A 24,736-nucleotide genomic window follows, 5' to 3' on the forward strand; every position below is an offset into this window, starting at 1 on the left:
GAACATCTAAAATTAGTTTATTAAATAAAAACTATACCTTAAAGGTTCAATAGTTAAATAATCTTTAACTAGTTTAAAGTAGGCTTGATTTTCAGGGGAAAAAAGAGAATTAATGGTAACCTTGTGTTCTGAATGTTTTTAAAAAAGAGCAGTTGTCCACTATTTGCCTTTTGTTTCGGTCTCAGAAAATGTTATATTAACATTTAGAAATATAGATTTCAACTTTGGTAAATAACCGATAATTATTTAACACTGGAAGCCAATAATCGATGTATTTGCCAATATATCGTATATATATATATACTGTATAAGTATATCATAAATATATGTATATAGAGTATATTAATACATCTGTGCATCCTTAAAATAAAAATAACACATGTAGCCAAAACATTTCTTTAGGACGTAATTAATTAGATAAGAGAAGAGTAATAACGGTGAATAAACTGAAGTTCTACCGAAAGAGAAAAGTTTCAACTTAAAGGGACAGTTCACCCCAAAAAACAATTCTGTCAGGAATTATTCATTCACCAGTGGTTCCAAATCAGAGAAAGATATTTTAAAGAATGTAGGACATCAAACAGATCTTGGGCACATTTGACTATCATTGTAGTGAAAATGACAATAGAAGTCGAAAGTGCCCCAGAACGGTTTGCTGTCCTACATTCTTCAAAATATCTTCTTTTGTGTTCAACAGAACGATTTTCTGTGATTTTTTCTGTACATAAGATCAAGCCATTTGAAATAGTGATAAATGTGGATTTATTGTATGATACAGAGAACATGATAGTCTGTTAGTGTATTAGCAGAGCTCTGGTACATCTTTGTCATGTCTAACACAAGCTCTTATAGTGTTTCTCATGTCATTCATCATTGTTGGAAGCTTCTGAACACTCAATTACTCATGCATATAAAGGCAATAAATCAGTAAAGATGTAATATTAAATTCCCATCTGACGGTATTCATGCGCAAGAAAAGTTTATACACATTAATGATCTATTTAATTTGTATTACTATATTTGCTTCTAATTTTTTTACTGCAAAAGACGGCTTTTTAAATGTAGGTATATTCAGACCATTTAATCCGTATTTTCTGTTTTGGTTTCCAGCAAAAACATCAAGGCTCTGAGAAGGTTTTTTGCCTAAAAAGTAAATTCATGATTTGTATGATTTTTAATCCATCTTGTTATACTCGCTCATATTTATTTACATAGTTTGAATATTTCTACTGAAAAAAAAAACTAAAACACTGATTAAATGACATGATGCTCAGAAACATTTCATCCTTTATAGACCGTAAACATCATTTCCAGATGATTTTGACTCTATAAAGAGAATAAATGAAATATCATTTCACTGACAGCTGAAATAAAGCTGAGCTGTCTGAGAATATACTGTATTTAGCTCGACTCATTTTTAAAGAGCTGAAAATACCCTTAAAACAAAACAAACATTACACACGTGTGTCGTTCTCATCCATAAAGAAAATACAAACATAAGAACATTAGTAAGTTTCCTTTAAAAAAATATTTAGAAAAGTATGACTGCAAAACATCACATACCAGTAACTAAATCAGTCTTTCACATTAGTGTTTACAGCTTAAAGCAACGGTTCATCATCTAAAATCTAATGCCCTTTCAAAAGCATTTCAAACACAAAAACAGGAATACACTGTCACTAACAGTCACTTCAGAAGAGATGTTAAAAAGTTATCCTGTAGAAATCTTATAAATGCAGAGATGTTTTTTCTTTGGAATAACAAGCTCTGAGGAATCACTCACAATAACACCGGGTTCACACCAAACGCCAATTAAGCGTTTTGCGCGAGTCAATCACATATTAATAAGTATGAGTAATAAGGGTTTCGGTTCACAATAAACACGAACAATCGCGTTCCACGCTCTTTATTACTTGAGGGAAAAGTTCATAATATTTGAGTGTGTGACGTGAAATTACAAATATTTTCAACCTTCGCGGAAGACAACATTGACACGTGAGTTCGCATCTTTGTGTGTAATTTACTCGCGCAAAATGCTTAATTGGCATTTAGTGTGAACCCAGTGTTAAAAGCGTGTAACCCAATTGTTTGCGTTTGGTGTGACCCAGCATAAGGCCTGGAACACAAAATCTCACGAGGTTTAGCGATTCAAACACTCGCAGGAAAAGTGACACGATATGGCAAATATATTCAACATTTAATTCGCATAATTCGCGTTTGGCTTGAACCCTCCGTTAGAAAAAAAGACTTTCACAGTGATGTCACACATGTAGCGCTTCACTCTTGTCAACAGCAGATTCATGTTAGATGTAAGGCCAGATTTACCCTCAAAAACACGAAAGTCTTCAGGCACACTGTAGTCATTCGATTTAAAACTCCACATTTTAAACACCAACACATAAAAATAAAGACATACTGACAGACCATAAATGTAGTGCACAGTGACTGTAACTATGGTATCCAGGGGTTGCTATGCACCTATGAGATTTGAGGTCAATCTGAGAACGAACACGTTTAAAAGTCAAATGAAAAGAATGAAAACCTGACACACAAACAGGATACATACTGACCTTACAACAATAAAATCAACACAAAAAAAAAACATTTGTTTGCATGTGGTAGTACATCATATTGCTTTACACTACGGCTGAATAACATCTTAAAATAACACTGAGTGTATTTCACTCTGAACGTGAAACTAATGTTACTCGGATTAAACCAAACTGTGACATTTTAGCTTGAAGAAATCTGTCCTGAAAGAAGAACAGCTCCCAAGAACGCTCTTGTTTTCCACAGATGAATGTGAGTAAACCCGCTGTGTTCTGATCTCCTTTGAATGATGCAAAACTGTCAGCAAAGTGAAGAATAAACTCACGAGTAGTGATGTTTTTGGTACAGATAATGACATTAAATGCTCGGTTTTTAGGGACCAGTAAATTAACCCTTCACAGAGCCGTTGAAAAACAGAGTCACGACACTCGCACAGACATCCATTGAAAGAATGATATGTGGAAGTGTCCAATAGTTCCAAACCCGGCCCTGAAGTCCATTCATTTCAATGTCTCTCAAACACTGTACAGTTGATGAAATAACGGCTTTTATATTCATATTACTCTTCAGACAAAATGCTGCTATGAATGTAGTTAACGTAGTATTCGGTGGAAACAATGTGCTCATTAATTTAGTCAAATGTACGCAAATTTAGTTGCTGTAAAATCCATTCAAATAGGTTGACAACACAGATTTATTGTGCGCTCCATGAACCACACAGCAGTGAGATCGAGTGTCATAACTCTGTTTTTGTATAGGCTGTGACAGGCAGTAAGAAGTTAACGGCGCGGTCACGCTACACTGCACATATAAACCTTCTATACAGGGGTCCCTGTGAATAATGGACAAAATCATTTGACAAATATTTGTTCAAATACATCATCTATTCTATAGTATCAGCTTCTCTTTTATGTCATTTTTAAAATCTTTGATTCAATTGATATTTAATTAAAGTTAAAGACTTATTCATTACTGGAATATTATTGTGACCCTGGATCACAAAACCTTAAGTCTTAAGTAGCAAGGGAACATTTTTAATAAAAGACAAAACTATATTGTGCGGGTCAAAAGTATAGATTTTTCTTTTATGCCAAAAATCATTAAGATATTAAGTAAAGATTTCCTACCTTAAATATATAAAACTTGTGAGTGGATGTCCTGTCACAGTGCCTCTGATTACCAACTTCAAAGGTGATTTTCTCAATATTTAGATTGTTTTGGACCCTCAGAGTCCAGAGTTTTAAACAGTTGTTTATAATATTATCCTATTCTATCAACTCATACATCAATAGAAATCTTATTTATTCAGCCTTCAGATTATGTCAAAATCTTAATTTCCAAATATTTACCCATAAGAATGGTTTTGTTGTCCAGTGTCACATTTGGCCAATAATTGAATTCAGAGAATGCTCAAATGATCCAACATTCAAATATAAATGTGGCTAAAGGCAATCCAAACACACTATAAAGTGTAATTCTACAATTAATGCATTTGTTTAAATGAATCTTAGTCCCTCTCTGGATTTAATTGTGTTTATGTTTTAACTCAAGTTTGTTTTGTATTAATGCTTGTGTAGTTATGTTTTGATTTAATATATTTTATTAGTAAAGTTATGTATGTTTTTATATTTGTGCGATAACTGTGTGTGTTTTAATTTTAGGTTGCCTATTAAAATCTGGCAAGTGCCAACAGATGAAAAAGAGCCTGTAACTCTTATTTACAGTATACCGCTACTACCAGTGGTTCCACCATCGTGAATTTACGCAATGATCTTCTACCGGTCACAAATTCACACGTCTGTCTAAACTAAACTTAATTTCTTCTTGAGGTTTTGTTCTCCAGCGTTAGAATGGAACTCAATGGAAAAAGTAAAAGTGTGGCGTGACCGCCAGTTAAAGCTACATGATGATAGTCTGATGACTGGACACACACGCACTCTCTGCTCTTCAGTAGTAGACGACCTCTCCGTGTCAGACAGCAGCGTGACGTCCCAAAGCAGCTCTAGTAAGAGACCAAACAACAGAGAGAAAAGTGTCTTCATAAGGCAAACGAGCAGGAATGAAAGTGAAACGGTGCCACGTCCTCAGGATTTTCTGGACAGAAGGCTGTGAAACCAGGCGTGAGCCGGCGGGTTCTCTTCGGAAGATGCCGGAAGCAGGAACTGCGAGGACGTGACTGACGTGGGGCTTCCGAGAGAACCGTTAAAGTTCTCGGCTTCGGGAGAGTCGAGCTGCCAGGAACACTGCGGCTTATAACCCGAGCTGGAGTTCTCTTCCTGAAAGTCCGACTGGAACCCGCCGTTGGACTCGTCCGGGCCGGAGACGGGCTGCATTTGAGGCCTGTAACCTCCTCCGCGGGAAGCGGTGGGGCTCTGGATGCCCGTGTAGGTGATCTCCGTCTGTCCGGAGTCGACAGAGAAGGTGGAAGAGCCGGATGAATCCGAGAGAGGGTTACTGCGAGAATCCTCGCCAACCACCTGATTATAGTATTTGAGAAGAGCAGGTTCATCAGAGTCCGTGTCCACGTTCTCCATCTCTTCCTCTTCCTCGGGCACCGGGACCAGACCCTTCTTCCCAAAGTCCCATTCCGGACTCTCCACGATATGAACCAGACTGTGAGGAGGCGGCTTCACGTCCAGAGGACCCTAAACACAAACAACAACACACACGTTGGGTGACATGAGGAAGACATGAGAATCCAGAAACACGACAAGTCAAATTAAAAATGGCACCTGTGGGGAACACCAGTCTCCAGACACTTTGGGTCCAGGAATTTCAGGATAGAAGGCTTTCTTAACCCTGCGACGTCAACACAGAAACGTACAGTTGATCACAGTAAGAAAAGAAGACGTTGTTATATCGTAAGAGATTGATCAGCAGTCGCTTTTAACTTAAATCTGAAACAGATTTTTTTTTTAAAGCCATGTGATGTGACAGAAATACTGTGAAACCATAATAATGAAGTCGTACCACTCTCTCCTCTTATAGCAGAAGATGCTGATGAGAATCAGACAGAAGAACATCGATCCTAATGACACCAGTATTCCAACAACCATCATATCCACTGTGGGACGATAAAACCATCATCAGTTATTCCACAAATCCAGCAGAAGTGCTCTAGAAAACATGTGTGTGTGTGTGTGAGATGTACTGTTGATCTCCAGTTTAATAGCCACAGTCGATCCAGAATCTTCTCCAGCCGAGTTAAACGCCTTCACCACAAACTTATAAGAGCCCGGAGATAAACCTGTGACCCTGTATGAGGTGACGTCAGGATCTGACACGTTCGCTGGAAACACAACGGAGAAGATGACGGCGATGGCAAATCTACATCCTGCTGACTTCAGACGATTGTCTTTACATGAACACATGTGTGAGTGTGCTGCTAAATGTACCGAGAAGCTGCAGGCGTGCTGCGTTGGCCAGGTAGACGCTGTATCCTCGTATGAATCCTCTCTGCTGTTTCATTGGGACGGCCTTCCAGGACAACAGAACATCGGAGGAGATCTGAACGGGTGACAGTTTCACCACAGACTCTGATGGAGCTGAGGAAGAACCGGCAAAGAGAAAGAAGATGAAATACAGATGTGACACCGTGCCGACATCAGTGACATCAGGGACTAGTTAGTCATTCAATTTTTTTTACTTCTTTAAGTCAGTCACATATAAAGAAAGATTGGTCCATTTAAAATCTAATAGAGACTAGCTGTTCAGGCAAAGTCTTAGCCTAGCGGCTATGTTTCTGCAACTGGCCCCAGTTTCATGATGTCGCCCTTCAAAATAAAAGAGTGTGTTTTGCACACCCATACAGCGCCCATTCAGACAGAACGCGTTTTCCATTCCAATGCGCTACATTCCCATTATTTTTCTATGTAAACAAGCGTTTGATGGACGTGCATGACTGTTAAGCTAAAGTCTTTTGAAGCGCCTCGCACACAAGCGCCGCGTTTTTTAAGACAGCGTGACAAGTTAAAAAAATCTACTTTTACATGCAGCGCTGCTCATCAATGTCAGTTCGAAAAGTAGTGGACCAATAAGAAGAATTTGGAGGCGGGCAAACATTGCAAGTTTTTTTTTACAGCAGAGCCATTGAGAGAGAGAGTTCTGTCAACGAAAGTCCAAAGCGCTGGAGCGTCACATGATTCATGGAGCCTTCAGATAGTTCCAGGAAGTTATGTTTTCACTTTAAATGCTTTAATTCTTTCACTTTTTATTCATTAAATGGCTTTCGTCTTTAAATGGGTCAGTTGCTCTGTTTAGTCGCAGCTTCTTGCGTTACTAGTAACTTCCTAGTAATGTTTAAACTGTGATGCATCTTACTTGCGTATACATTTGGGCTGTCTTAGTCAAATCAGACCATCAACTGATGTAGATTTGTGGGGGTGTGGTTACACGAGGTGTTTCAGACAGGTCTGGGTGAGCATTCACTTTTAGATAGAATGACTCTTTTGTTCTCACACTTTCATTTTTTTGCAATTTTACCTTTCTAATACATGCATGGACAACTTATAACACATCAAAGACACAGAAAAACACGTGTTCACACCATATGACCCCTTTTAAAGAAACCATATCTGAGCGCTGCGGAGACACGGAGAGGCGTTCTGTCTGAATAGCCCACAACACAACTCTTCTACCCACACACCACCACAAAAGTGTATAAACAAATCCTTCCCCTTCAGAAAATGTCAATGTTTAAACGAGCGTATAGAAGGGTTCTCTTACGGAGTTCTCGTGTGTATCCGTTCCATCTCTCCAGCACCACAGGAGCTCCGGCAGACAGACTGTACACAGATACGGTGTACCGCACACCCGCCTCCAGAGACTCTGAAATCACCAGAGAGTCAGAAATCAACTAGTTGTGAAGTAAACACACACACACACAATTCTGCTTTTCCATCACGTATAACAAGTGAGTATTTGATCACCTGACGGCACCCTGACGCTGCTGTTTGATCTTGGGACCTTCAGCCAGTTTACAGCGCAGAGACCAGAGCAGCCGGTGGGAATCCACTCCACCACAAAACCTGCACTGACATTCACATCACACCGCCACCGCAAATCAAATCCACCGTTTGTGCCCGTCAGCTCAGAGACCTTCAGCAGAGAATCTACTGACAGACGAGAAAGAGAGAGAGAGCGACAGAGAGTGAGAGGGCAAGAGATAGAGAAATAGAGAGCGAGAAAGAAAACGAGCGAGAGAGAGTGAGAGCAAGAGTGAGAGAGTGAGGGAAAGTGAGACAGAGAGCGAGCAACAGAGAGTGAGAGGGCAAGAGATAGAGAGAGAAATAGTGAGTGAGAAAGAGAGCGAGCGAGAGAGAGAGAGGGAATGAGGGAAAGTGAGAAAGAGAGACAGAGGGAGCGAGAAAGAGTGAGCGAGAAAGAGAGCGACAGAAAGTGAGTGAGAGGGCGAGAGAGAGTGAGCAAGAAGTAGTGAGCGAGAGAGGCCGAGAGAGAGATAGAGAGAGGGCAAGAGAGAGAGAGTGAGTGAGAGAGATGAGATCACAGATTTAATACAAATAAAAATCTCATCACAACAACAATTACTACTAGATAAAGATTCTGATTGGGTGTCAATGTTTATTATTCATTCGCTCTGATCTTTATTGACGGCGGTGTGGTGTGAGCTGTGCTATTCTCAAAGGAGCAGTTCTTGATTTTTGCCTGTTTAAAAGATAAAACTACAGATGACTTTACATACGTGTGTTTATGATGTAAAAACATCTCACTGTGTGGTTGTCCCCGATAGCTCAACCTATCAATCATTATTATTAGCGCATCATTATATGAGTGCTGATTGCTCAATGTTACGGATTGCAGCTTTAAATGTCTTTGTTTACTTACTATAGTTATCAATGCTGTGAACAAGCCTTAAGAGATGTTAACAGATTAACATGATAAATGGCTTCATATATATTGTGCAAGGTTCTCCCTACAAAGATAAATAAGTAACTTGAACATAGAATTTTTTGTTAAAGGAATCAAATGATTGTTTGGCACACATTAAACAAAATGAGCCTAAACATGTTTGATGAATCTTCTGTTGACTGGACTTACATTCTCAAGTTTTGACTAAAATGCGTCATAACAAACAATATTGCAAGAGTTTGAAACTTGTTTATTCTGTGTTTCTTGTTGGTTTATCTTTTAAAGAGGAGTGTTTTAGTTCTTGCAGGCTTAACACATGTTTTAATATCGTTGTTTCTGTTAGTGATCGGTTGTGTTAAGAGTTTTTTTTTAATGAATGATGGTTTTTGATTGTTATCATGTGGTTTGGTGTTTTTCGATGTTGAGGTGTACACAACTGCAAAACCGGTATAAATGCACTCAACACAAACTGTTACACAGATATTGGAACATAGATTTGGATCTAAATTCTCTATTAATGTTCAGCTAACAAAAAATACTTGTTCATTAGTTAACTTGAGACAACTGATGACTTCAACATTATTCTTTAAGTTGGGTGAACTTCAGTCTGTGTTTGTTGAGTGAACTGTGTTAGGTTGCCTTATTATTTTAAGTTGACTCAACACTTCAGTTTTACAGTGTGATGAATCTGAATTGATCAGGTGAGTCAAGAGTCATGATCATGTGGTGCACAGATTGGACTCCAGAGGAAAAAGTGTGATTAGAAAAGCACACCTCTGCTCTTAACAAGCTGTGTGACGCCCGGGACGTAAAGAGTGTGGGACACATCGTGCGAGTGATGAGAATTTCCGCTCCCCATTCACGTGGGAGTTCGCTCCACTGCACCAGACCGCTCCGCTCAAATCCGCCTTCTGCTCACCTACAATTTCATCCCGCTCAGGATTTATTTCAATTAAAATTTCCTCTTCATGCTTAACACATGACGTTTTAACCAAAGCCTTACCCTTCGTTTACACAGCAAACATCTGCGGCACGTTACAGCTCCGACGCAGCTACCGGAACTGATCGCGGTCATTCTAGTCAATGCTTGTGTGTACACCAGACGTGCCACGCCACGTTTCAAAAGCATCCCAGAAGCGGCTTTCCGCACAGCTTCGCTAAAGGCGCCTAGTCTATTTTTGTCGGACGACGAGAGGTTCATCCTCAAACAATTCCATAGGTATTTTGTGGTAAAATATTGTTTAACTGTAATCATCATATTTTTTGTTATAAGTGTAGTAAAACCATGGTATATTTTGGTAAGGGAACAAAGCATGACTCATTGACCTTTCGTTTTGCTTTTGGAAATATTTCACAAAGTCCATCTCTCCTTCACAACGAATGATTTTTGATGTTTAGGCTGACAGTTTTGATAACGGTTGAAGGCACCGTGTGTATAAAGATGAACAGAAAGCATGTAAATGATGTGCTGGTACCTGCTCTGAATGCTGGGACGGTCGCACTGGACGCCTGCGAGAGACCAGCCGGGTTCCTCGCTGCCACGGTAACGGTGATGTCACTGGTGTTTGTGAGTGTAATGGGATAGCTGAAGTTGTTCTGAGAGAGAGACACTGTGGACCACCTGTCGCCGTCTGTGCCGCTCTGAGAAACCTCGAACCCGTCTAAAGCGCCATGACTTTCACTTACAGACAGAGGCTGAATAAACAACAACAACAAACAGACTCATGAGTAAAAAATCTGTTTACTGAGAGACTCAAAGATGGTGAACTCTGTTTGTGTTCGTACTTTCCACAAAACCCATCCTGAGGTGTCACTGTCCATCCAGATCCACACGTCTGGAGGAATAGGCCCTGAAACACACAATCACAGTGTTTTTCACTTGGATTTATTATATTTTTTCTTCACATGGAAGTATTGCATTAATGAAATAGACACAAAATTTCATTTAAGATATTTCATATAACTGAGCTTCTCCAAAAAGGCAAACTTCTCTCTAAAATCTGGTACTAATAAATGTTCAACTTTTGTTAGAATTTAAAATACATTTCTTGAAATTCCTAACAAGCCTTTAGATCAAAAGGATTTTATTCCATCTGAGCCAGTGATGCAACACCAGAAGAAGGTTAAAGTGATGATCTGATCACTCACGCTCCATCTTTGTGTGGATCTTGTAGGGGGCGCTCTCATCTCCCCACTTCCAAAAACCGTGTAGAGATCCACAGCGTACAGACACCGAATAACCAACATCAGGCCACAAACCATCCAACAACACAGATGATAAACCTGTAGCACTGAAATTACGCTGGACAGACACGGACAGAGAGATTTTAAGCGTGTTAAGGCTAAGATAAAGATTCAGATTTTCGCTCTGGATTTGTTGCAGAAAGTGTGACTAAGTCACTTAGTGTGTTTCTATCTGACACTGTCAAAAAGTCTGCAAGCATATGATGTCTAGTTAAAAAAAAATTATACTATACATTTATTTCTGACTATGTGCAACACTCTGGGATTAAACTCATGCCTTTGCCGTTGCTAGCACCATGCACACCACTGAGCCACTGTAGTCTAGGGACACTTACAAGTTTAGGGGTCAGTTTCTTTGCTTTCTGAAACCAAAAGCACTCAAGAAAATTTGGGGAAATCTTACAGTGACGGTAAGTTCACGGCTGTTGAGTTTCAGCTGGCAGATCATGTCCAGTTTTTTATAAGCGGCCACAGACCAACGCCACTTCAGTGTGACATTCCAGGCCATCACATCCACAGCTGTCACGTCCACTGGAGCCAACAGATGAACTGCAGAGAGAGAGAGAGAGAGAGAGAGAGAGAGAGTTTGTTTTTCATCTGTTCTAGATGTACTGTACATGTTATAAATGCTTTGGCAATACATTGTAACAATTGTCATGCCAATAAAGCACATTTGAATTAGAAAGTTTGAATTTGAGAGAGACAGAGTTAGAGAGAGAGAGAGAGAGAGAGAGGGAGGGAGGGAGAGAAATTGAAAAATTGAAAGACAGAGAGAGAGAGAAAGAGAGAGAGAAAAACAGAGCGTGAGATAGAGGGAGAGAGAGAGAGAAAGAGAGAGAGAAAGAGAGGGAGTGAGAGAGAGAGAGAGAGAGAAAGAGAGGGAGTGAGAGAGAGAGAGAGAGAGAGAGAGAAAGAGAGGGAGTGAGAGAGAGAGAAAGAGAGGGAGTGAGAGAGAGAGTGAGAGAGAGGTATGTCGGGATAAACATCACTCTTCACATTGACAAACTTCATCTGCTTGTGTTCAGAATGATGACCCAGCAGCTCCAACACAAAATAAATGAATCAAGAACAAACTTCATTCATAACTGATGAGTTTACAGGACACTGTTCAAACAAATACATGTAACAAACCTAAAGTCCCTCATGATTTATTCTCTCTCGTGTGTTTGCAAATCTGTATGAAATGGGATTTCATGGTTATCAACGTTCTTCAAAATATCTCCTGAGGTGTTCTGCATAAGAAGGGAGCTCACGCAGGTTTGACACGACATGAGGATGAATACATGATGACAGAATTATGCTTGATGGGTTAGATGTCTAAATACATGTTGGAGCCGCTGAATGTTCAATTACAAGGAAGGAGGAAATATATAGAAAACAGCGTGTGGTCTGGTTGTTGTACCGCGGTCAGCGAGCGGGGCGGAGTCGGTCAGCTGGACGCTTCCTAAAGGATTCTGAGCCACCAGAGTCCAGTTCTGCTCCCACGATGTCCAGCTACAGCTCAACTTCTGCCCGTCCAAACAATCCCTGCACATGAAAAACACACAAGAAATGTGTCGCAATAATACTTTCACATTCATGGAGGAGCGGTGAAATATATAACACGAGTATCAGTTACTGTTAGTGTTCGGTGTCATCGCTAGTGTGTGTGTATGTGTGTGTAAGTGTGTGTGTTTCTTGCCTTCCATTAAGGGTGTATTTCGTGCGTTGGCGTTTTGCTCTCAAACCCGTGTTTCGTCCTTTCTTCCAAGAGCACACTGCAGATGTCAGGTCTCGAGTTTCACAAAGCAAATCCTCATCGCCCGGCGGATCTACAGCAATTACAAACAACAAACCACATCCCATCTCTTTCTAGAACACTGAACGCCACTTTAAAAATATACAGCGACCGTCCGGTTCTTGTGCAAGACAGAAAAATATCAAACAGCGTTGAGTCGTGTCAAGCATCATTAACATTTAGAATATTGCTCAGACTCACAGCCGACAAATACCACGGATCCGGTGAGCGTCAGGGCATCTGAACAGCAGATCACGTTTGTTCCCGTGACTCTAGACACGGGCTGGTTCAACACCGTGATGGCATAAGTTCTTCTGCTCACACGCGTGGCATTCATCTTTTTGCCATCGTAAAGAATTCTGTCGAAGTTCACTTTCTCGCCGACGATACAGCAGAAAGTAATGTTGTTACCCACATGGACCACCTTATCCTGAGGATACATTTTCGGGGACGACTGCTCTGGAACATCATACCCTACGCACAGAAAGAGTGAGACAAGACATCACGATAAAGAACGGTTACGATGGCTGAATTGAAACCTCAGATTGAATGGGAGGCTGCAGTACCTGGAATGGTCTGAAGGGGGCTCCACTGACTGACGGTCTGCTGATGTCTGGCTCTGATGTGCACAGAATGAGAAGTGCACTCTATGGGTAACATCGAACGCCACGTCCACACATGTTGACGTGTTGAAGGATCTGCCTCGGACTCCACAGTCTCCTACACATTAACACACATGACACACGTGAAATCCGGTCCTGATGCACGATTATGACGTCATGCTGACGATTAAATGTGTAAAAAATCATTGCGATTATGGCAATTAATTGTTTGTTTTGGAGCATTGACATTTAATTCTCATACAGTTTTAATTTGGCTTAGAAATGAACATATTGTTCCAAATATAAGACAAAAATGGGGTCATCATGAAGGCGTCAATAATACAACTGCCAAATACTTGTGAACGGAGTAAATTGATCTTGGGTGAATTGAAGCCATCATTAAAATGCTTTCAGTCGCACTTGCAAGATTACGATAAAATTTTGCTTCTGTTAATTACATTCTGGTAGACTGTTTTCACGCTGAGATTATCTTAAAGCTATTGTTGTTGTTTTGTTTGTACGAGCTCTAGCGCCGATTCCTACAAACTGTACCTTTAAATAATATTAAATTGTACTGCAGGTTATTTTATGATATTTGCTTTAACGTTTTTTTAATGTTATGTTGTTGTTGTGGTACATTTGACCTGTATTACCACATTTTAGTTACAATACAGTATACACTAAAATATATGCAATTTTCAGGCACTACAGCTCCCTCTTGTGTCTTCTAGAGAGATGTGCAATAATTGCGATGATCTGAAACCATCGCAATGATACGATTATTTGTGACTGGACATGTGCACGATTAAAAACGGTTACCACTAAATCCTTCTGAAATCGAGCTGGCTGCGATAATGCAAAGTATCGATTATTTTATTTCGTAGCTTGTCCGTGAAGCACAGATCTGGGATCAGTCAGAAATGCTCCTCGATCTAAAAGCAGTGCGAGTTTGAGCCGTTTGAACATGCATTTAAGAAAGTCTTGATGATAATAGAAATTTACGATGAACAGTTATATCGTGAATGTAATGTTATATACAAAAAAAGATTTTTCTTTGTACTATGTTATTGTATTTGTATTATGTATTTTGTTTGAAGCAATAAAAAAAAACGTGTTATGGTCTTCTTCTGCAGTGTTTATTTGGCGTATCCGCACAAGAGCGCCCTCTGGCTTTCGGATGCAGCAGCATTTTACCGTACTTCACTCGCAAGTTGTGCATAGATCACCTGATATATATTTTCGCTTAATCGGGGAGATGTCTATTTGCGTCAGCCCTTATTACAAATCCTTTCAGAGGTCCAGCTAGCTATTATCTGTTGACGACTGATTTCAAAGAGGAATGTACCCATCTGATAAATCGTTCGTAAAGAGAGCTGGATGGTGTCAAATGTGTCAGAGTTGATATCATGTTAAAACTGTAGAAGTTCTCATTCTGTTGACAGAATGGGTGGATTACTGGAATTTGTCCCATAGATAAAGAGAAAATGTATTCAAAGTAATGCCATTAGAACAAAAGCATGGCAGCTGTGATGACTGACATCGCCGGATCATTCTGTGAGCAATGTACATCTAAACTCACAGCACAAACACAGGCGATGAAAACCACTTTACAATATATTTATTTATACATTTGGCAGAACATCTATTCAAAGCAACTAACATTGCATTGTACTACTTTAGTTTCGGACTATGTACTCTGGGTTTGAACCCATGAGTTTGAACCCATGAGTTTGGTGAACTACTGAACTACAGGACAGATGTCAGCATCATTACTTTCTTCGTCCTCCAAGATTGACTTTCGCATCCCCTCTACATTACGTGACCATAGGCACAGTTTCAAAACTCTTCTTTTGTGTGCATGCGTGCAACTCAAAATGTAGACATCTTCATTTGGGATTATTAACAAAATTCACTTTAATTTCATCATTTATACCGCCGAGACAATCTCAGAGATGTGATGATCTAAACGTGTGCAAACACCAGGAAATGGACTAATAATCAACGATGAAAAATCAGCTGATATTTGTTGTTTTTAAACAAGAAATCACATGAAAGCTTGAACTGGATCTTCTTTCCCGGAGTAAAAACAACAGCGCTGTAGACATTCAAACACTGCCTCAATGACTCAAGAGACGAGAAGAACCGGTTTGAAGAGATGTGTGTTTAATCTCTTGTTATTAAAGTCTAGGAGGGAGTGGTATTATATCTGGCAGAAGATATCAATGAGCTCACACACGGCACGCATCCAAACAAGCAATGCTCTTAACTGTCTGTTGAAATCTCTTACGTTCATCACCACGTTCATGAGCTCGGTGTGGAAGATCTCAATGTCAAATCCCGATGAGTCGCTTTCCCACGTCAGAGACAGAGTCTGTGCAGTTTGATTTGTCTGGAGCGTTAAAGCGCTGGGCACGGGAACATCAACAAGACCTGAAATAATACAGAGAGAGATTACTGATTCAGTGCATTCCTGGCTCATTGAAACAAAACCGATGATCTTCTGTTGGATTTAGATTAGAGTAAACCCAAGAGTAGATGTAAAACCACAAAATAATAAAGAAGAATTCAGTTCAGCAGGAATTCAGTTTGCGCATGTTGTATTTCTATCAAATTCAATCTTCAGGCTACATGTCTGTCATATAATGTGGTTTGAATCTGGAGTGACCCTAGATAACGATCTGATGACTCACCATCGTGTCCGAGGGCGAGTATGACCCCGCGGCTCATGAGAAGAGCAAGAGTCAGATAAACCTCCATCACGACAAACCTCTTACTGATAATATCAGAACTAGAGATCAGCGTTCACACCTGCAACACAACAACACACAGAATCCACATTAACTACGGATAGTCTGAAACACATCCATGAATACACTGATGCCAAAACACTGAAATAGAAATGACTGGAATGTAAAGCAGATCAAGAACACTTTCTCTTAGACTGACAGCGTTTATATTTAGTATTTTATGGCTTTGATACCAGCACAGTCTTCATCTGATAAGTGTTTGAGGTCTTAAAAGTACATTTGCAAGACGGAATGTTTGGCATCCGTTATGTGTGTCTTATCAGAGCTGCAGACACAAAAGTAAATTGTGAAAATGTGTCAAATGATTGAGTTGCATGATATCTACAATCATAAAAAACAAAGTGCAAACAAAACAATTAATGGGATACTTCACCCAAAAATGAAACTTCTGTCATCAGTTACTCACCTTTGAGTTGTTCCACATCTGTATTAATATCGTTGTTCTGATGAACACAAGAGAAGATATTTTGAAGAATGGAAGACAGCAAACAGTTCTGGGGCACTTTTGACTAGCATTGTATTTTTTCCTACTATGGGAGTCAATGGGGGGCAAATTCTGTCTGGTCACAGGCATTCTTCCAAATATCTTTCTCAATGTCCATCAGAACAAAGACATTTAAACAGATTTGCAACAACTCAAAGGTGAATAAATGATGACAGAATTAACCTTTTTTGGGTGAAGTATCCCTTTAACATGAATAATACAGCCTGGCCAAAACAGCTGATAAACAATAAAACCGGCAATTGAAATCCATTCCAATTTAAAGGACACGTATATGTAAACGTCACACTGCAGTGCACATTAAAAACATCATCATCTGTTGGTGTGAAAGTTAATCTAGTTATGGTTATTGTTCTTGATGTGAATGGATGTTAAACAGTTTATAAAGCCAACTAATTCAACATACTAAACAACAGTTCTACGAGGTTAATTCTATAAATCACTCAACAATTCTGTTCCAAATCTAAGCAAAAATTAGAATAAAAATAAAAAATAAACTTATCAAGTCAAGCACACATCAGCTGTTGGAACATCAACTGAACACATCAAATGTATGACACATTCACTATAAGCTCCTCCCTATACCTGATGATTCTCAACAATTGCAACATCTGATGCGTTTTCAAAAAAAATTGTGAATGTTTCCAGTACTAGAATTCCGGGGTCTCAGTACAGAGAGTGAACTTCAGGGTGGGACAGAGTTTCAGTAGTTAGTAGTCTAAATGATTTCCATCTTCTATCAATTTAACAGCTTTAGGACACTACGCAACAATACCAGAATACAGTCTTTTCTCACACTATAAAGTTTCAAATATCAAAGATGACCCCCATGAGATTTTCAGGATATCCGTCTTTGAACAATAACACGGATTACGGTCTCAGGGAATCACTAATATTATGAGCCTCCTTTAGTGTCAATCTAAAAGAGAGTTCACCTGTTTTGGGATGCAGGATCAGTGCAACAGCCCACAGATAGAGAACAGAGCACCAGTCTGGCTTTTTGCATAAATCAAGAGAACGCAACATGGAAACTGACAGATTTCCAGTATTGATGCCAAAAGCAAGTTTAAACAGGCCTCCAGAATCTGGACGGTTACACCTCATACTGAAACTCCCCACTCTTTCACTTTTCCAGTAAAGAGACGCCGGAGACGTACAGTAACACACTGAAGAAAAACAAACAGTTCAGAAGCCAAGACTAGAAGAAGAAAAAAAAAGCCTGGACGTGCAAAAAGGGTGATTAGAATAAGAGGTAAAGACAGATTTATTTATAGGTAATCAGTATGTTTACATCAATCTGAATCAACTCAAACCCTTTAATCCATTTCAAATACTCATTTACTTCATACATTTTAAAAAAAATAATGCACGGCGTCTGTCATCGAGTTCACATCTGATCTCTGGATGAATGAATGAAGTCAAGATTGGTGGTTGAGGAGACTTTTTGCTTTATGTAAAGTTATACAGTATAACTAACATCATCATTGCCTTGTATAAATGAGGTTCTTGCGATGTGTATCATATTGTCTCTTTTCTGATATTTAAGAGACAAACACAAGTTTTTAAGATGTGAGGATACACAAGCATTCTTGAATCAATAGAGAGAATACTCAGATTCAAGCATTTACATGCTGCATTATTTCAGGTCCATTCCAAATGAAATCTCATTCGAATCGAGTTCAGTCACATCAATGAAGGCGTACATATGAAGACTTTTTTCGTCACAACATGTTATCTGTGAAGCTTTTCTTCTGTTATTGTTTGATGGTTGTTGTGTCTTATTTTTGGGTTTAAGGCATTTATCTGTTTTTATCATATTGTGTATTCGTTGTTTGGGACGAAATATCTGGTATGAAACTAGTTTGTACTTACTAGTGCACATAAATGAAGTTGCAATGCAAAGAATCAAAGATGACCCCCATGAGATTTTCAGGATATCCGTCTTTGAACAATAACACGGATTACAGTCTCAGGGAATCACTAATATTATGAGCCTCCTTTAGTGTCAATCTAAAAGAGAGTTCACCTGTTTTGGGATGCAGGATCAGTGCAACAGCCCACAGATAGAGAACAGAGCACCAGTCTGGCTTTTTGCATAAATCAAGAGAACGCAACATGGAAACTGACAGATTTCCAGTATTGATGCCAAAAGCAAGTTTAAACAGGCCTCCAGAATCTGGACGGTTACACCTCATACTGAAACTCCCCACTCTTTCACTTTTCGAAATCTCATTCGAATCGAGTTCAGTCACATCAATGAAGGCGTACATATGAAGACTTTTTTCGTCTGATTATGAAATTTTTGTTGGTTCGAAGCAAATACAGTACACACGGAGCACTGCGTTTCCCCACTGACCGTGTACACATGCCATCTGTCTGTTCTGCGTGTGCGAGTGAATAAACTGCACATTTTAACCTGCTACATGCGTGATGCTCATGAATTCATCTGCTCTTCATGAGGACATGAACACATGAACTTCATCTCCAGAGTTGCCCTGAGAGTTTATTTCAAGAACATTTTATTGTTTGAGTGAAGAAACAGACATACTAAAAAATAAGCGTCTTCCGACAACCTGCCAAAATAATAGTCCGGTTAACTCTGTATTTTATGTGGACAAATATATTACTATTTAATAGTAAAATAGTTTAACAGTAAAAAATAAACGAAAACTAATTTAGATAAACTAAATGCATACATTTGAAATTATTCTTTCTATTTATATTAATGTTAGTTATTCGTAAATTTGTATTATATTGGATTTCGAATGTAATATGGCAATGTAATGTATTAACTTTTCACAGATATATAATTTTTTTTAATTTGAGCAATAAAAAAGATATTTTTCTAAAAAGGAAACAAATTAGTTATTCATTTTAAGAGACCGGACTTATTTTTTTATATTTAATATTTCTCTTTAATAAAGAAACATTTTTTATCATCCGAATATCTGATTAATCGATTGAAAAATCTGTAGAATACTCAATTACTAAGATACTGTATAGCTGCACGTAGAGGTCGACCGATATGCGTTTTTCAGGCCGATACCGATTATTTCCATGCAAATTAGACCGATAACCGATATTTTGAACCGATATATATATGGTGTAAAAACGTAAATTTATATAGAAATTAAGAACACATGCTCTGAAACATTTGAAATATTTTTAATTCTGACTTAGAAATCTTAATCATAACACTTATATTAATACTACTAAAAGAAAGAAGGGAGCACCCAGCAGAATTCTGTGAACATTTTGTAAACCACAAGCAACACAGTAAAAAACAACAAGCAACAAATGAAAAAATGAATTGAATGTAACAAATTATATTTATTTATGGAAAAAAATATGTTCTGATGACTTTAACATTGCATACAATACTTTTCAATTAATCATTATGCTAATCATTGGATTAACTAGCACAATGTGAATTTATATATTAAGTGTAAATAATTGAATTGCCTTCATAGCTTATTGTGTATGTTGTTGAAAAGACCGCAATATTTTCATGAAGCTATAACATGAGCATGAGAGCGCTCTGACTGAAGACCGACGATTCAAGTTCTTTATGCTTTAAAATGTCTTGTATTTTTGAAATGGCGTCATTTTAAGTGACGTGCAAAACGCCAGCTCGATCAATTACAAGAAACGCGTGTGCAGTGTGCTGCTCGCTTGCAGAGCAAAATCATTGTTATACTGAGGATGTGAATTATATCTACATGATAATAATGCGTAAATCCCGCGGAACCTGCAGGAAACCCGCAAAGCTGCTCCGACATTCAGGCACTTATTATATTGAAGTGTTTTGCATCTTCAGTGCAGTGGATTGTGATTTATTTCAACGTCTGATGCTGCTTTACCTCATAGAGCATGAACCCGAAGCAGCGCTTTCGGTGTGAGAGTGAAAAACACTTTCTGTTCCGCAGCCTCCCGTGTTGATTGGCCGGACTCGTGACTTAGTCCCAACAAATCAGAGGGGCAGTGGGCGGGCATTACTCTAGGCAAACCCCTAGAGTGACGTGTTCCGACTGCTCTCACTAAATCCTTGGCTGCGTCAGAGCCAAAAAGCGCATTTCAAAATTAAATGACAAAATCGGCAAATCGGCTTTGAAAATGATCGATATCGATTATCGGCTAAATCCTTAATATCGACGCCGATAATCGGGCAATTCGATAATCGGTCGACCACTAAGCTGCAGCCCTACACCCATGTCTAAATTATCAAAAGGTGCCGCTTGTTAAACAATACTTTATTTAATAAACAACCATCTACAAGCCAAAACATCACTAACAACAGCCTTAAACATTCCAGCAGATCTGAGCGCTTGCATAGCAACACCCTGGAACCTCCGACCTAGATACACATAGGGCTAGACAAAAAGAAATAGAAAAATCAATTAATCATTTTTTTAAATGCCTTGAGTTTGTTACAAATAATCACCCGGTAACTTTTCTGTAGGAACTATTTAATGGTGTTATTTTTTGTTCTTGGTAAACGGTATAACCAGCATGTTTTCCTGAACAAATAACCTCAAATAATTTGGAATAATTTGCCTTTGCGTGTCATGCAGGGACAAACTCTTTCGGTTTAAAACCCATCTTAAAACATATTTTTACTGTTTTGCATTTAATACAGTATGACAGGTGATGTTTTTATGTAAAGTGGACATGAAATGGTATTTTTTATTTTTTTTTAACCTTGGTATTTGTATTACTTTTATTATGTCTGTATAGCACTTTGGTGAACATGTCTGTCCTATAAAAGTGCTTTATATATAAACGAAACAAAACCAAAGAACAGATTTTTCAGTACTGCTGCAGGCTAACAGCCACATGAAGAAAGTCAGGTCTCGTATGTTCTGCATAGACGGTGACATTTACTTTATCCATTTACTGAAAAACAATCCGGCCTTTCATAGAGAGAGCTTCCATACATCAGCAACAAAATGATCGAATGATCAGACACAGTGTTTACAGTCACGTTCATGTATTCATCACATGATTGAAATCATTCACATATAACAACTGGGCACGCGTGACCAAACAGAGCAGAACGCTGGAATACACTTCTTGTGTTCAGTGCTATTCAGTAAAGCGTCTCGCTTGAGGAACTACTGCTTTTCTGGCTTAAACTACTCAGTTGAGGGATGTTTGGTAGCACAGAATATTTCCTTCTGGAAACCCACAAGTCCTTTTCAAAACCCCACCCAAGATCTATCTCCATGAAATACCACGTCTGGCATCAAAGAAAACTGTTCTTTAGACACGATTCCTCGCAGATCCATTAGATTATCTTCATCTGACACCGCTAGAAGCGAGTTGACATTTACCTGTCGAGCTCACATTTATTTGGAACCGACCTGAATATGCAAAGTAATTTGTAAATGAGGAATATACTGAAGCCCCAGACCTTGACAAACTAACAACTTGTTTGAGAACCAGACCAGAACCACCAGGATCCAGCATTCTTGAAGAATCTCCAAGTCAAGTCCATTAAAATCACATCAACAGCTGAATGGTGCTTCTGTTTCAAAAGAGATTTCTTCATCATTTACTCAGTGATCCACAGTCAACTCAAACACACCAGTCCATTCTTTGCATTGCAACTTCATTTATGTGCACTAGTAAGTACAAACTAGTTTCATACCAGATATTTCGTCCCAAACAACGAATACACAATATGATAAAAACAGATAAATGCCTTAAACCCAAAAATAAGACACAACAACCATCAAACAATAACAGAAGAAAAGCTTCACAAATAACATGTTGTGACAGAATGTAGTGTAGCGTGATAAGAATAACATGAACACAACGGTGGACAAACGTCGCAATTATTCAGGTGTAGAACTTTAAAAAACCCCAATATATAAAAGCATCATCTTGCTATGGCCTGTCTGTCAATATAAACTGTCCGTTTGTTTTTCGCATCTAATGAATAATCTCGTGAATAACTCATGATGTGTTTAATACTGCACAACACGGCATAATAAGTTACTAAGTTCTGAGTGTTTCAATGATGAAATTCTCCATAAAATAAAACAACGAATGACAGTTAACGTCACAGCCCAATACATCCAAACATGGAGGATTTCTAACGACATAAACAAACATCCCGAACCATTACCTCGATATTTCTGAGCATCCCGTGGTTTTCAAAAAGCTTCCGATGAACTTATTTTCGTTAAAGTGACGATTTGTATGAACCAGACTAAACGTGTGTCGAGTTTAATGGCCGTCCGGTCCCGTCGGGATTTCGGAATGAGAACGGAAGCGGATTCCCAGAACCTGCACTGTGTCCCGAGATACTAACGGGCTGCTCGAGCTCGTGCGGCGCTGCGCAGACACTATCGCGAGAGCAACCCGACAGGCTTAGGAGAAATTTGCTCTCGCGGTACCCTGATGTCTTTGGCCGATCGTTCTGCGCAGCGAAGACGGTTATCATTAAACATGTTGCACACTGCCATCTACCGTTCGTCTTTAACTATTCATGACGTGATGACGACACGAATATGCTAATTACCACGACGCCTTCTAGCGGTTTATAACGAAGTGCTTTACATGGAAAATAGTTGACAACACCACCGGACTCCCAGAAGCCCCACAGGTCAATACTACACAACATGTGTGTCATGATTCACACTCCAGCTGCTATATGAGTTTTGTCGAGGATTGTGGGTAAACACTTAAAACTTCTTCTTCACGTAACGCCACACCTTTCACACAAACTAACGTTTGACGACGTCAACATTAAACCCTGTAAGTCTTCTAGTCTAAAACAGCGTGTTTACTGTGTGTAAATGAAATGTGACAGGTGATGATGCACGTGTAAAAGTTACTGTAGTTTTACTATGGTACTGAAGGATGTAACTTCGAAGATTGATGTGGAGTCTAAAACACCTTTACCATGTTAAATGACCTGTGACCCCACCCGAACAGTGGCACCAGCAGAAATCTAAAAGACAGCACTAATTATATTTTTTTAAATATTAAATATTTCTATTTTTATACAATATTTAATAGGGATGTAACGATACATCGTAAATTAATTTGTGAAGATTCAAATCGGTTGAGGTGTGAACTTAATCGCAGTACATTTTTTGAACAGTAGTGGCCGCCATATTCACTGTAAACCTGGAAATGCTGATATTTCTTAAATCAAAAATATCCTAGAAAAGCACAGACTGTATTAGTTTGTTTATAGTAAAGAGACTTTTTTCATTATTATTTATTTGTTTTAAAGTTGAAGTTTAGTTTTGTTATTTGAAATAAAAAATAATTTTATTATACAAAGCAACGTTGAAGAAATATTGCAAGGGAAGTTGTTGATTTCTAATTTGTTTCAACTCATCTTGTAAAAATAAATTGTGAGTAAATTGCATTGTGAGTGAATCATTACATCCCTAATATTTAAATATATATGAAATATTTTTGTAAGAATTGCAATATGTTTTTTCTCACAAGCAGCGTAGTCTAATACTGTTCTGAATGAAATGGACTAAAATACCACAAACAGATAATTTTCGCTTCACTTCTTCAGTAAAAAGTGCTGCCACTGTATGAATCCACATCTTTCCACAGCCTTTAGAGTAAAGACTTGTTCTTGTTCTTAAAGGTTTTCAGTGATGGATCTAAAGATCTGTGAAGTGTGTGTATAACTACTATCTTGAGTAGATCTGTTCCTTTCGCTTCAGGCTTTTGCATATTTTTTATCATTTGAAACACTGACAAGCATTGGAGAGATTTAATTATGTATGGCACATTTTTGGCCAATGATATTTTTGCTAAAATATAAAGCCCCCCCTCCTTTTATAACACAGTTACCTGTGGTACAATTCTAATCTTATTAGTAATCTTAAACAGTATTACAGTCCTCTTAAAAGTATTATATTATTCGATTTATAATCTTGTGGCTCATTGCTTTAAGTTTATAAAATAAAAAAAATATGATATAAATCAATATCAATATGTTAAAACTAAAATACAATTGCTATGTTTGTTATGAACATAATTTCAGTCGAGTTTGAGTTACGGTGATGTTTCATGCCAACAGGGGGCGCTGTGGGTCCACTCTAGTTTTCTTAAAGGGACAGTTCACACAAAAATCTGAATTCTGTTATCGGTTACTCACCCTCAGGTTGTTCCAAACCTATATGTATTTGTTCTGTAAAACACGAAGAAATATATTTGTTAGAATGTTATTAATTTTCAGTTCCGTTGACATCATCCACTACCATAATGGGGAAAAAAAATTCTGTTGAACACTATAGTGAGATATTTTGAAGAATTTAGGGGCACCTTTGATTACCATTTAATTTGTATTACCGTTTAACTACGGCAGTCAATGATGTCACAGAATTGAAGATTGCTGACATTCTTCCAAACA

General features: G+C 38.5%; 1 protein-coding gene across 2 annotated transcripts; it reads right to left on the reverse strand.

The window, feature by feature from the left end:
• Positions 1-745: 745 nt before the first annotated feature.
• Positions 746-22,635, reverse strand: lifra (LIF receptor subunit alpha a). 2 transcript variants are annotated; one of them, XM_056745977.1, is made up of 18 exons: positions 22,478-22,635; positions 15,732-15,849; positions 15,329-15,471; positions 13,006-13,159; positions 12,641-12,913; positions 12,344-12,473; positions 12,065-12,189; positions 11,066-11,211; positions 10,567-10,720; positions 10,204-10,268; positions 9,894-10,113; positions 7,479-7,661; positions 7,276-7,377; positions 5,946-6,095; positions 5,702-5,839; positions 5,521-5,614; positions 5,283-5,349; positions 746-5,195 (listed from the first exon to the last, which is right to left on the reverse strand). In XM_056745977.1, the coding sequence occupies exons 2-18, from the start codon at positions 15,796-15,798 to the stop codon at positions 4,635-4,637; spliced, it is 2,772 nt and encodes a 923-aa protein (XP_056601955.1). In that variant the 5' UTR covers positions 15,799-15,849; positions 22,478-22,635; the 3' UTR covers positions 746-4,634. The 2 variants fall into 2 exon arrangements, with proteins under 2 accessions (XP_056601955.1, XP_056601954.1); XM_056745976.1 differs by having other exon boundaries at positions 7,479-7,664.
• Between the last annotated feature and the right edge of the window lie 2,101 nt (positions 22,636-24,736).

This window comes from Triplophysa dalaica, chromosome 4 (assembly GCF_015846415.1).
Source record: "Triplophysa dalaica isolate WHDGS20190420 chromosome 4, ASM1584641v1, whole genome shotgun sequence".
NCBI lineage: Eukaryota > Metazoa > Chordata > Actinopteri > Cypriniformes > Nemacheilidae > Triplophysa > Triplophysa dalaica.

What these genes read in the sequence shown, in the direction of transcription:
- lifra (XM_056745976.1), bottom strand. Translation starts at nt 15,798, where the DNA reads ATGGAGGTTTATCTGACTCTTGCTCTTCTCATGAGCCGCGGGGTCATA. An exon ending in ATCCGTGGTATTTGTCGGCT is followed by an intron (nt 12,474 to 12,640) that starts GTGAGTCTGAGC and finishes TAATTGCTGTAG; the next exon opens with ATCCGCCGGGCGATGAGGAT. An exon ending in CAGGATGGGTTTTGTGGAAA is followed by an intron (nt 10,114 to 10,203) that starts GTACGAACACAA and finishes TTGTTTATTCAG; the next exon opens with CCTCTGTCTGTAAGTGAAAG.